Source organism: Vitis riparia, chromosome 3 (genome assembly GCF_004353265.1).
Source record: "Vitis riparia cultivar Riparia Gloire de Montpellier isolate 1030 chromosome 3, EGFV_Vit.rip_1.0, whole genome shotgun sequence".
Taxonomy (NCBI): Eukaryota; Viridiplantae; Streptophyta; class Magnoliopsida; order Vitales; family Vitaceae; genus Vitis; species Vitis riparia.
In genome coordinates, this window is record NC_048433.1 from 16,054,180 (window position 1) to 16,066,302 (window position 12,123).

At 41.6% G+C, this 12,123-nt stretch overlaps 1 protein-coding gene across 1 annotated transcript; it reads right to left on the reverse strand.

The window, feature by feature from the left end:
* Positions 1-480: 480 nt before the first annotated feature.
* Positions 481-2,112, reverse strand: LOC117910989 (proline-rich protein 36-like). Its single transcript, XM_034825158.1, has 2 exons — positions 1,297-2,112; positions 481-921 (listed from the first exon to the last, which is right to left on the reverse strand). Exons 1-2 carry the CDS (start codon positions 2,110-2,112, stop codon positions 481-483), a joined length of 1,257 nt encoding a protein of 418 aa, XP_034681049.1.
* Positions 2,113-12,123: the final 10,011 nt, after the last annotated feature.

Consider the following 12,123-nt stretch of genomic DNA (forward strand, 5'->3'; position numbering starts at 1 on the left):
TTATCAAAATAACATAACTATTTTACTAGACAAAGCTAAAATATCAAAATAACTTAGCATACTTCCTTCAACTTAGCAAACTTCCTTCCTCATTTCACCCCCCCAACCAAGCTAAGCATTGTCCCCAATGTGATATGGGTGATCGAAAAATAAAGGGAGGAAGTGGTACCTCCTGATCGATTTCAATTTCGAATATTGAATGGAGAAACCACATGTTTCAAAAAGAATAAACAATGTGAGCAAAGAGAGAAAGAGTAAATTGATGTTAAGAATTAACAACAAAAATTAGATTTTGTATTACTTTACTCATTTGTGAACAGCTATAAAAAGGGAGTAATACAACAATCCAAAGAATCTACACAAATATATTATCAAAATGTAGGAGATTTCACAAAAGACTAACCAAAACAAAATACACAAAAAAGTAATATATTAAAGATATAGAAATGTTCAGAGGAAGGAAATGCTAAAGCTGATAGCCTATGAAGATGGCTCTGCTGAAGCTGGAGCTGCTGACTGATGAGGGGCATGAGGCTCTGTGGTGGTAGGAGTGGCCTCCTCCTCAGCTGATGGGAGGCCAAGATGCTGCTGAAGCTGCCTCAGAATGAAAGTATGGTGAGCCTGAGTGGCCATCATCTGCTGCTGTTGAGATCTCAAAGTTGCCATCTCTTGAGCAAGTCTGCTCTGAGAGGCTGTCAATGTCTCCAATGCCTGGCATAGATCCCTATACTCAGAAATAGGGACGACCATCTTAGGCCCGGCTGATGTAGAAGGCTGTGCTGAAGCAGGGGCTGCTGGAGGAACTGGAGATGCACTGGTCATGGAGGGAGAGGCTGCAGGCATACCCTCAGGTATGAGGCGTGGGGATACTCTCCTGGCAGGTAGAGCCTGAACTGGTTGTGGAAGTTCTTGTTGCTCCACCTTTCAAAAGTAAAAACATCTCTACAGATCCTCTTTTGCTCCTGCTGAGGCTCTGCTGGGTATCCCAAGTGCTCAAGGATTTGGCACAACAGTCGTGGGAAGAGAAGGGGGATAGAATCAGCCCTTTGCAATTTTTTTCTATGCACCTTCTCTTCAAAATAAAGAAGGGCTGCCAGGATCAGGTGGTGAGGGCCAAAATAATAGCCCTCAGACATTTTAAACAGGGTCTCCAACATAATTCCCCTTCTCTGAGTCCAATGTTGAAGGGGATAGATACTATGCCTCAACAGGGCATCAATAAGGAACATCTTTGGGGGGTAGTTCCCCCCTCAGCAAATACGGGTTTCTGGATGCTCCTCCAGACAAAACATGCACCATCTCCAGCTGAGATGGATTGGCCCAAGCTCTGAAGTCATCGAAATGACTGGGCTCATATGGAATGTTCAAAGCATCAGCTATTTGCCGAGCCCCCAAGATACCATGCCTACCATCAATAACGAAATGAATTGAGGTAGGATCCCTAACCTGTCGAGAAGTCATGGATTGATAGAAATCCATTGCTATTCTGGGGTAGAAGAAGTCTCGCGGGGTCAGAAATTGCTCCATTCGGTATTTTCGCAGCAATTGGAACGTTTCTTCAAGCTCCGGGCGCAGCTGGAAAGCAGCTATGTCAAAGCATAGCTCCGAATGGAATGGCCGGTCTCGGCAATCCAAATTGCCTTCAATTGGAGGCTGAGCTAGAATTGGCCGCCTAATTACCGCTTCCGGAGTTGGTTCGGATGGAATTTGAGGCACAGCAGGCGGCGGCTGGATTGCTGGAAGCTTCGCAGGCGGTGCCGGAGATGGCACCGGAGATGGAATTGGAGACGGGGCAGGAGACGCAGCAGGGGACAAAACAGGGGAAGAAACAGGGGATGGAACAGGGGATTGCCCTGTTAAATCGATAGGCTCCGAGCTTTCTACCCTAGCTCGCTTTTGGAGGGGCCGGCCCCCTGACCTGGTAAGGTAGCGCTTCGCCGGAGGGGTTTGCAATGGTGGTTTGGCCTGTTTCTTCTTTGGCGAGAGCTTTGCCGGCGGCGGAACGGTTTCTGGCCGCGGCGGCTCAGAACTTGAAGCTTGCACTGGCATTTCGCGCGGCGTTCGCTTTCGGGTGGAAGGGGATGAAGACTTCGCGCCCCTGGTTCGTGCCATTGCGAACTGACGAGGGTTAGGACGGCGGCGATGAACGGAAGGGGCGATTGGAGCTGCTAACGGCGTCGGACTATGGAGAGGAGACGAACGGCCTGTTGCTGCGATTTTTGCCCTTTTCTGAAATGGATTCGCAGCCCAAATGACCGGTATTTATAACGGTTATAAGAATATGAAAGGTCATTTGGGGTTTCGCAGAAGAAAAACGGCTCCGCAGCAAAATTGGGCGCTTCAGATTCAAAAATCGCTTTCGCAGCTCACTTCGCAGCTGCGAAATTGAATTCACTATGCTGCGGAATGGCGCTTTTTAAGCCTTAGCGGTTCGCAGAGCACTTCGCAGCTGCGAAATTGAGGTTCCTGTGCTGCGAAGTGGCACTCGTGTGCCAAAAGGTCGTTTCGCAGCTGCGAAAATTTTCGCAGAGGGCTCAAAAGCGTTGCGAAGTGGTTTCGCAACAAAAAACCATTTTCGCAGAGAAATCCTCTTTGGCTGCGAAATCTCGCAGAGCTCTTATTCTCCCCTGTTTTTGCTCTGTTTCAGCTCTGTTTCGGCTCCAATTTCATCCCGATTTTTTTCCTTTGCAATTTCCCCCATCTGAAATCATTCAAATAGATGAAATTACACAAAAACATATAATTTAAGATAAAAAACTAAGATCAAAAGTAGAAATATTACTTTAAAATTTACAAAATTTACAAAAATTTTGGACTTTGGTAAAACCAAGTCCAGCAAACCCTTCTTTGTTTAGGCTTTTTGAGGCTCAAGGAGGTTAATCTCCTCCTTGTCTGATTTGAAAGGCTCCATATATGGCTTGAGACGATATCCATTAACTTTAAAGGTTTCCTTGCCATCAGAATTCAATAATTCCACTACTCCATGATTAAGTACTTGATGGATAATGAATGGACCAATCCACCTGGACTTAAGCTTTCCAGGAAAAATATGGAGTCTTGTGTCATAGAGTAAAACTCTTTGGCCTTTTTGAAATTCCTTGGTAGAAATCAGTTGGTCATGCCACTTTTTCATCCTTTGTTTTGCAACTTTGGAGTTGATATAAGCATCATTTCTCAATTCCTCCATCTCATTAAGGTCTAAGCACCTCTTTGTCCCAGCCCTTATCAAATCCATATTCAGCTTTTTGATTGCCCACCAAGCTTTGTATTCAACTTCTACAGGGAGATGACAAGCTTTACCATAGACAAGACGATAAGGGGACATGCCAAGAATAGTCTTATAAGCTGTTCTATAGGCCCATAATGAGTCATGAAGCTTAACAGACCAATCCTTCCTGCTTGTACTCACCACTTTCATCAGTATGTTCTTTATCTCCCTATTTGCTAGCTCAACTTGGCCAGAAGTCTGGGGATGATAAGGTGTAGCTACCTTATGCTTCACTCCATACTTGGCTAACAAACTTTCAAAAGGCTTATTGCAAAAATGAGAACCTCCATCACTGATTATAGCTTTTGGCACCCCAAATCTTGCAAAAATGTTCTCTTTCAAAAACTTGAGAACCACTTTATGATCATTTTGCTTACAGGGGACTGCCTCAACCCACTTAGAAACATAATCTACCCCCACCAGGATGTAAGAATTACCAAAAGACATTGGAAAAGGTCCCATAAAGTCAATGCCCCACACATCAAATAATTCAACTATCAGTATAGGGTTCATGGGCATTTGATTTCTTTTTGTCAACTTGCCAAGCCTTTGGCATCTATCACAATTTCTACACATGATGTGGGCATCTTTGAACAAAGATGGCCAAGTAAAGCCTGATTGCAACACCTTCATGGCTGTTTTCTGAGAGGCAAAGTGACCTCCACATGCATTCTCATGACAATGGATTAGAATTCCTTGTTGCTCTTCCTCAGGCACACACTTCCTTATAATCTGATCTGCACAATATTTAAAAAGGAAAGGCTCTTCCCAATAATAAGTATGGATTTTTGCAAAGAAGTGCTTCCTGTCCTGTGCATTCCACTCACTTGGAACTTCACCAGTGACTAAATAATTAGCCATATGAGCATACCAAGGAGTTTTGACTAGGAACATAAGTGATTCCTCAGGAAAATCATCATTAATAGGCAAGGAATGAGAATTATGTGCTATAGCTAACCTTGAGAGGTGGTCAGCTACCACATTCTCAACTCCTTTCTTATCTTTGATTTGAAGATCGAATTCTTGTAACAAAAGAATCCATCTTATCAACCTTGCTTTTGCATCTTGCTTTGTCAATAGATACTTCAAGGCTGAATGGTCAGTAAAAACAATGATGAAAGACCCTACCAAATAAGCACGAAATTTGTCCAAGGCAAATACCACAGCTAACAATTCTTTTTCTGTAGTTGTGTAATTCCTTTGGGCTTCATTCAATGTTTTGCTTGCATAGTAGATCACATATGGCTTCCCATCTTCTCTTTGACCAAGCACAGCTCCTATAGCAAAGTCACTGGCATCACACATTAGTTCAAAAGGTAATTGCCAGTTAGGGGCCCTCACTATTGGAGTTGTTGTCAAAAATTTCTTCAGTTGATCAAAGCTATTTTGACATCTTTCATCCCATACGAACTTAGCATCCTTAGCTAAAAGCTCACAAAGAGGTTTGGAAAGCTTTGAAAAGTCTTTTATAAACCTCCTATAAAAACCTGCATGGCCAAGGAACTGCCTTACTCCTTTTACAGTTGTTGGGGATGGCAATTTGGAAATAAGCTCCACCTTTGCTTTATCAACTTCAATACCCTTTTCAGATATGATATGACCAAGGACAATTCCTTGCTGTACCATGAAATGGCATTTTTCCCAATTAAGCACCAAGTCTTTTTCAATGCATCTGTGAAGAACTGCTTCCAAATTGGCTAAACACTCCTCAAATGTACCTCCATATACGGTGATGTCATCCATGAAAACCTCCATAATTCGCTCCACCATATCACTGAAGATACTCAACATACATCTTTGGAAAGTAGCAGGTGCATTACATAAACCAAAAGGCATTCTCCTATAAGCATAGGTTCCAAATGGACATGTAAAAGTAGTCTTTTCCTGATCTTCCACAGCAATTTCAATCTGAAAATACCCTGAATACCCATCCAAAAAACAATAGAAAGGGTGGCCAGAGACTCTCTCCAAAACTTGATCAATAAATGGCAATGGAAAATGATCTTTTCTGGTTACTGCATTCAACTTTCTATAATCAATACACACCCTCCACCCTGAAGTGAGACGTGTAGTGATTTCTTCCCCCTCTTCATTCTGAACTACAGTGATCCCTGACTTCTTTGGTACCACTTGAGTAGGACTCACCCAAGAGCTGTCAGATATAGGGTAGATAATACCTGCTTGAAGTAGCTTCAGCACCTCAGCTCGCACAACTTCTTGTAAATGAGGATTCAATCTTCTTTGAAATTGACGAATTGGCTTAGCTTCCTCCTCCATATATATATGATGTGTGCAAACTAAAGGACTAATGCCTTTCAAATCAGATATTTGCCATCCTATTGCTTTCTTACACTTCTTGAGAACTTCCATTAAACACTTCTCTTGATGATTGGTCAGAGATGAAGATATTACAACAGGGCATTGGTTATCTTCTTCAATATATGTGTATTTCAGCTCCACAGGTAGAGGCTTCAAATTGAGTTTTGGGATTCCTTTTTCAGCATCTGCTCCCTCTTCTTTATTGAACAAGGGTAGAATTTCCTCTATCCTCTTCCAACTTTGTAAAGTAGCAAGCTCCTTAGGAAGTTCAAACAAACCTTCCTCACAATCCTCAAAACTTTCATTCAGCTTGTCTTGAACATTCTGATTACAGTGCTCCTCAACCAGAGTATCAATAATACACACTTCTTCTGGACCTTCTTCTTCTTCCGGAATGATTTGCTTTTTAGACATATAAAAGATATTGAGATCAAGTGTCATATTGCCAAAAGTGAGTTGCATGAGCCCATTCCTACAGTTGATGATTGCATTTGAAGTAGCAAGGAATGGCCTTCCCAGGATGATAGGAACTAAATTAGCTTCCTTAACAGTAGGATCCGTATCAAGAACAATAAAATCCACTGGATAGTAGAAATTATCAACTTGAACCAAGACATCCTCAATTACTCCTCTGGGAATTTTTACTGATCTATCTGCTAGAGATAGAGTGATTGCTGTTGGCTTCAACTCACCAAGCCCCAATTGCTTATAGACAGTATATGGAAGCAAATTCACACTTGCTCCCAAGTCCAATAAAGCTTTTTCCACTACTTTTCCTCCAATCATGACTGAAATGGTAGGACTTCCCGGATCTTTGTACTTCAAAGGAGATTTACACTGTAAGATTGCACTTACTTGCTCAGTCAAGAAGGCTTTCTTAGTTACAGTCAACCCTCTTTTGATGGTACACAGATCCTTTAGGAATTTTGCATATGTTGGGACTTGCTTAATCATATCCAACAGCGGGATATTGACTTTAACTTGTCTCAATACTTCAAGGATTTCAGCTGCATTTCTAACCCCCTTCTTCCCATGCAATGCTTGAGGAAAAGGTGGAGAAGTTGATTTCTTCAGCTTTTCTTCCTTCAGAAGTTCCTTCTCTGGATTGGCATTCACTGTTGACTCAGAGTCCTCTCTCTTATCACTGATCTCTCCTTCTTTGACTTTCATTTCCTGGTCCTTCATTGTCTCTTCTTCTTCAACAGGTGGCTTAGGTGGTGGCTGCTCAATTTTTTTACCACTCCTCAGAGTGATCAAGGCTTTGACATCTTTCATCTGTGATGATTCCCCCTCATGGCTTTCCACTTCTTGGACACCCTTGGGGTTTTGGTGGGGTTGAGAAGGAAATCTTCCCTTTTCTTGCACTGTATTCAAATTTGTGAGCCTTGATATTGAGTACTGGAGATTATCAAATCTTTGAGTCATATCATTTTGCATTCCATCCATCCTTTTGTTCAGAATATTCTCCACTCTGTCAATTCTTTGATTAAGCTGATTATTGATGGCTTTTTGTTCTCCAACAAAGTCTCCCACTACCTTGCTGAGATTCAAAATGGCTTGTTCAAGACTTGAAGATTGCTGAGATGGCTGATCCGGCTGTTGGTATTGAGGTACTCTAGGCTTCCATGAAAAATTTGGATGATTCCTCCAACTTGAGTTGTAAGTATTTCCATAAGGTGCATTGTTATTGGGCTTGAACTGTCCAACTACATTTGCTTGCTCTCCAAACATTTCCCTTTCAGCTGAAACTATAGGGCATTCCTCCACCAAGTGTTCATAGGATTGACAATTAGGACAAAGCTTCACTTGCACTGGTGATTCAGCAACAGCTTGCACTTCATGCATTTTTTTCAGTTCCAGCTCCTCTAATCTTCTTGTCACAGCTGCAAACTTTGCTTTTGTATCATCCTCTTCTTTCAAAGTATACATCCCAGCCTTAGCATTGAAAACATTCAGTTGAGACTTCATTTTTCCCATTTCTCCTTTGGTTGGCTCATCCCATCCCCTTGAAACTTCAGCTACATAATTCAAGAAATCCATAGCTTCCTCCGGATTTTTGCTCATGAAATCTCCTCCACACATTGTCTCCAGGAGTTGCTTCATTGAGGATGACATCCCATCATAAAAATAACTCACCAACAGCCAAGTATCAAAGCCATGGTGAGGACATGCATTTATGGCTTCCATATATCTTTCCCAACACTCATAGAATTTCTCATTCTCCTTAGCTGAGAAATTTGAAATTTGCCTTTTCAAGCCATTTGTTCTATGAGTGGGAAAAAATTTCTTAAGGAATTCAGCTTGTAAGTCAGTCCAAGTACGGATACTCCTTGGCCTTAAAGAATTAAGCCAAATTTTGGCTTTATCCTTTAAAGTAAAAGGAAATAGCTTAAGCCTCATCAAATCAATTGAAGCTCCTCCCTCTTGGAATGTATTACAAACATCTTCAAATTCCTTAATATGTGCATAGGGATTCTCACTTTCCATTCCATGGAAAGTTGGTAGAAGTGGAACAATATATGGTCTGATAACTAGCTGCTCTGTAGGGGGTATTATACATGATGGTGCACTCATACGAGGTGGATGCATACGGTCCCTCATTGATCCAAATTCATTGAGATTGTCTTGACGAACTTGGTGACTATGCTGATCTTCAGGAGCAGTTTCCATGATATTCAAGCTCAATTCCAATTCCTTAGTATGAGGTGAATCAATTCTAACAAGCCTTCCTCTACTACCTCGTATCCACTTTGGCATACACAACTAGCAACTATTTAAAACTAAAATGAAAATACAGGACAACAAAAGAAAACAGGGCTACCAAAACAAAATAAAACTAAGCTGAATTTAAAACTAACTTTAGATTATGAGTTAGTAAATCGAAAATAATGAGAATTAATAAAGTTAAAGAAACTTTACCACACTTGTGATGAAAATCACAAGTACACTGAAATAGTATCACTGATTCTTGACACCTTCCCCGACAACGGCGCCATTTGATTCATGCCTAATTGGTGTCTCAGCTGATGTATGTCCAGCTGGTGCTCCTTGATGGCAGGTGTAATCAACAAAATTTTTAACCTATAACACCATAAACTAGGGTAGCAAATACAAAGCTACTATAGCATAGTGGCTCTAGGATCGTTCCACTGGGAAGGACACTCAAGTAAAAAATGATACCAATTCAAAGTGAATTGGTGTTGTTTCATTTCAAGATTAGCTTAAGAAATAAAACACAAACTTTGGTTGAAAAAGGGTTGAACTTAGATTAACAACACAACAAGTGATGAAAATAACTTAAGAAGAAAAGCATTCCTTGGAGATTCAGGTATACAGGGGAGGTTTCTCATGCAAAAGCATAGCTCCGGTCACTTGGTTCAATTCCTCACATTAGAGACTTAACATTAAGTCAATTCTCTAACGGGTGCTGCATAAATGCATCCCTCAATTGGATTTCAGCTTTAATTCTCTCACTGATGCAACTTGTAATGGTTTGAGCCTCTCACTAGCCTTTACCATTCAAGGTGATCTTTAACCTTGGATTACCCGTCAAAAGCTCGCAAGAGGTAACTAATGGATGTCTCCTAAGAGTCCAAAAGCTTACCAAGTGTTGGCTATTCTAGAAAATCCTACCTTCAAGTCACCTACCAGAGGCTCGCAAGGGGTAAACTAGTGCATCTCCATGGGTGAAGATCACTTGCCTTACCAAGTGTTGGCCCAGGTGACTCCAAGGTGTTTTAAGTTAACTAAAAACATTAGAAACCATTCACGGGACACACTTACTCTTCATTCATAGCTGAAACCACAAAGCTTCTGCTTGATGCACTTGGAACCTTTCCCGGCAACCTTAACTCCAAGGAACTAAAAGGTTTAGCTACTCATTCTCTGGGGAAAATTCCTCAGAGAGTGCATAACTTAGAAAAAATATTAAAATACGAAGTGAGAAGGTAAGGTAGTCAAGAGCTAAAGCTCTTTGTATTTCTTTCTTTGGAAACTTACAAAAGTTCAACAGCCAGAACACCCACAGAACAGGCTCCTCGGGCTCTCTTTTATACCAAAAATCCCAAGTACAGCTATATCATGGTATTTTGCTAAATTCCTAACTTAAAAGCTAAGGAAATCTATCATTGGTGACTTACAAGGAGAATTTAGGCATTTAAGCAACAAAAATCTAATGAAAAATATCTCCAAGAGTCGGTTACAAATATCAGGAAGCACTAAGGACCACTTCGCAGGTGAAAGATGAGGTCTGCGGAATTTCGCAGGTGCACAAGAGGAGCTGCGAAATTCCTTCATAGCAGCCAGCTGCTTCAACACCTTTGCAAAGTGAACTTCCAACTTGAGGTGTTTGGCTTCCATCGCGGCGCGAAGCTTCAGGGGAACTCCATAGCACTGTGCAAAAAGGCTGCGAAACCATTCTGCAACAAGAATGGTGATTTCGCAGCACTTTACTGAAGTCTTCCTTCCTTCAGCTTGGAGCAGTTATCTTCCAACGGCTGTAGCTTCCTCATTTCAGATCCAAATTGCACACGGTTTGAGGCATTGGATTGTTGACTCCCAAGCTTTCAAATGACATATTGTATGAAGGAAATGGACTTCGGGAAGGGCTCCAAAATTAGCTGCAGTGACTGTCATCAAGAGTGCTCCACGGCTGAATCCTCTTTGCTTCCCCTTTTGCATTTCCACTTTGCTTATGGCATAAGAGCTTCAAGGCTCTGATTCTTCATGCCTCTTAGCTTCCCATAGCTTTCTAAGGATTCCATATCACTCTCCTCAATCTCGTAATGCTTTGGTGGTCAAAATGCTATCAAAACACCAAAACTTAAGGCTATTTGATTATAATTGATTGCAAGGGGCCTTAACATGCTAATTGGGTTAAAAGGCACTAACTACTACTCAAAAGTGTTAAAAAGGATTAATTAAAAGCTATCAAATAGCACTTTTTGAGTAGTAATCACTTTTCCATTCACATTGAAGGATAAGGTTAAGTTGTGGTTCAACTCATTGAGGCCCCAAAGCATAAGGTCATGGTTGGAACTACAAACAACCTTCTTAAAGAAAATTTTCCCCATACATTGCACAAGTGGCTTGAAAAGGCAAATTACCAACTTTGTGGCATTGGACAATGAAAAATTTTATGCTTGTTGGGAAAGATATATGAAAGTAGTCAATGCATGTCCTCATCATGGTTTTGACACATGGATATTGGTGAGTTACTTCTATGAGGGCATGTCGCCAACTATGAAGCAATTGCTAGAAACCATGTGTGGAGGTGACTTTATGAGCAAAAGTCCCGATGAAGCCTTTGAATTTTTGAATTATGTGGCTGAAATATCAAGGTCATGGGATGAGCTGCATGAAAGGGATTTACACAAGTCCAAGTCTCGAAGCAATTCAAAAGGAGGAATGTATACGTTGAAAGAAGATGTTGATCTACAAGCTAAAATGATAGCTTTGACAAAAAGGCTAGAGGAACTTGAAGCTAAGGATTTCATGAGGTGAATGCAATATATGATAATCCAATTTATATGGAGCAATGTTCTAGTTGTCAATGTATAGAACATAAAGTGAATGATTGTCCTACAATACCAGCTATGGGGGAAAGACTTGTTGAGAATCATCCGAACATGTCATGGAATTGTGGACAAGAGCAATTTTCTTCAAGGCAATACTCACAAAACCAACAATTCATGGAAGACTCTCCACAATAAGTTTCTTTGGTTGAGCAAGCTATTGAAAACTTGAGTAAAATTTTGGGAGATTTTATTGGTGATCAAAAGAATATCAATACTTAAATAAATCAAAGAATAGATCATGTGGAGACATCTTTCAATAAGAAATTTGATAGCTTGCAAACCAATCTCACACAAAAGATTGATAATATGCAGCTTGCTATTTCTAAACTCACAAGCATGCATACGATGCCGAGGAGGAGCTACTGTTTAACTTCATGGACAACTTACAAAGTTGGGCCGAGCAAGAGTTGAGGAGACGTGGTGTCCAAGACCTAGCCACGGCCATGGCGGTAGCCGAATCCTTGGTGGATTATAGAAGAGGAGACTTCTCCAAGCCCAAGCCACCACCAAAGGGTAACCAGGCCAAAGGTGGGGGAGACAAGAGGTCACAAGGCCATACTTCTAAGGAAGGGTCAAGCAAGGGCCCTAGTGGCAAGGATGGCAAAGGCAAGGACAAGCGGAAGGAGTTCACGCCCAGGACCAATTGCTTCCTGTGCGATGGTCCGCACTGGGCATGGGACTGCCCTAAGAGGAAGGCTTTAAATGCTATGATTGAGGAAAATGAGCAGGAAGGCGATGCTAAAGTGGGATCGTTGCAGCTCCTAAATGCCCTTAAGGCCTAGCCGTTGCCTAAGACGCCTCAAAGCAAAGGGCTGATGTATGTGGAAGCCCTTGTCAATGGGAAAACCACCAAGGCCCTGGTGGACAGAGGTGCCACTCACAACTTTGTCTCGGAGGATGAGGCAAGAAGGTTGGAGCTCCAAGCATCCAAGGAAGGAGGATGGCTCAAGGCAGTCGATT

What these genes read in the sequence shown, in the direction of transcription:
- LOC117910989 (XM_034825158.1), bottom strand. Translation starts at nt 2,112, where the DNA reads ATGGCACGAACCAGGGGCGCGAAGTCTTCATCCCCTTCCACCCGAAAG. An exon ending in ATCCATCTCAGCTGGAGATG is followed by an intron (nt 922 to 1,296) that starts GTGCATGTTTTG and finishes TACTTTTGAAAG; the next exon opens with GTGGAGCAACAAGAACTTCC.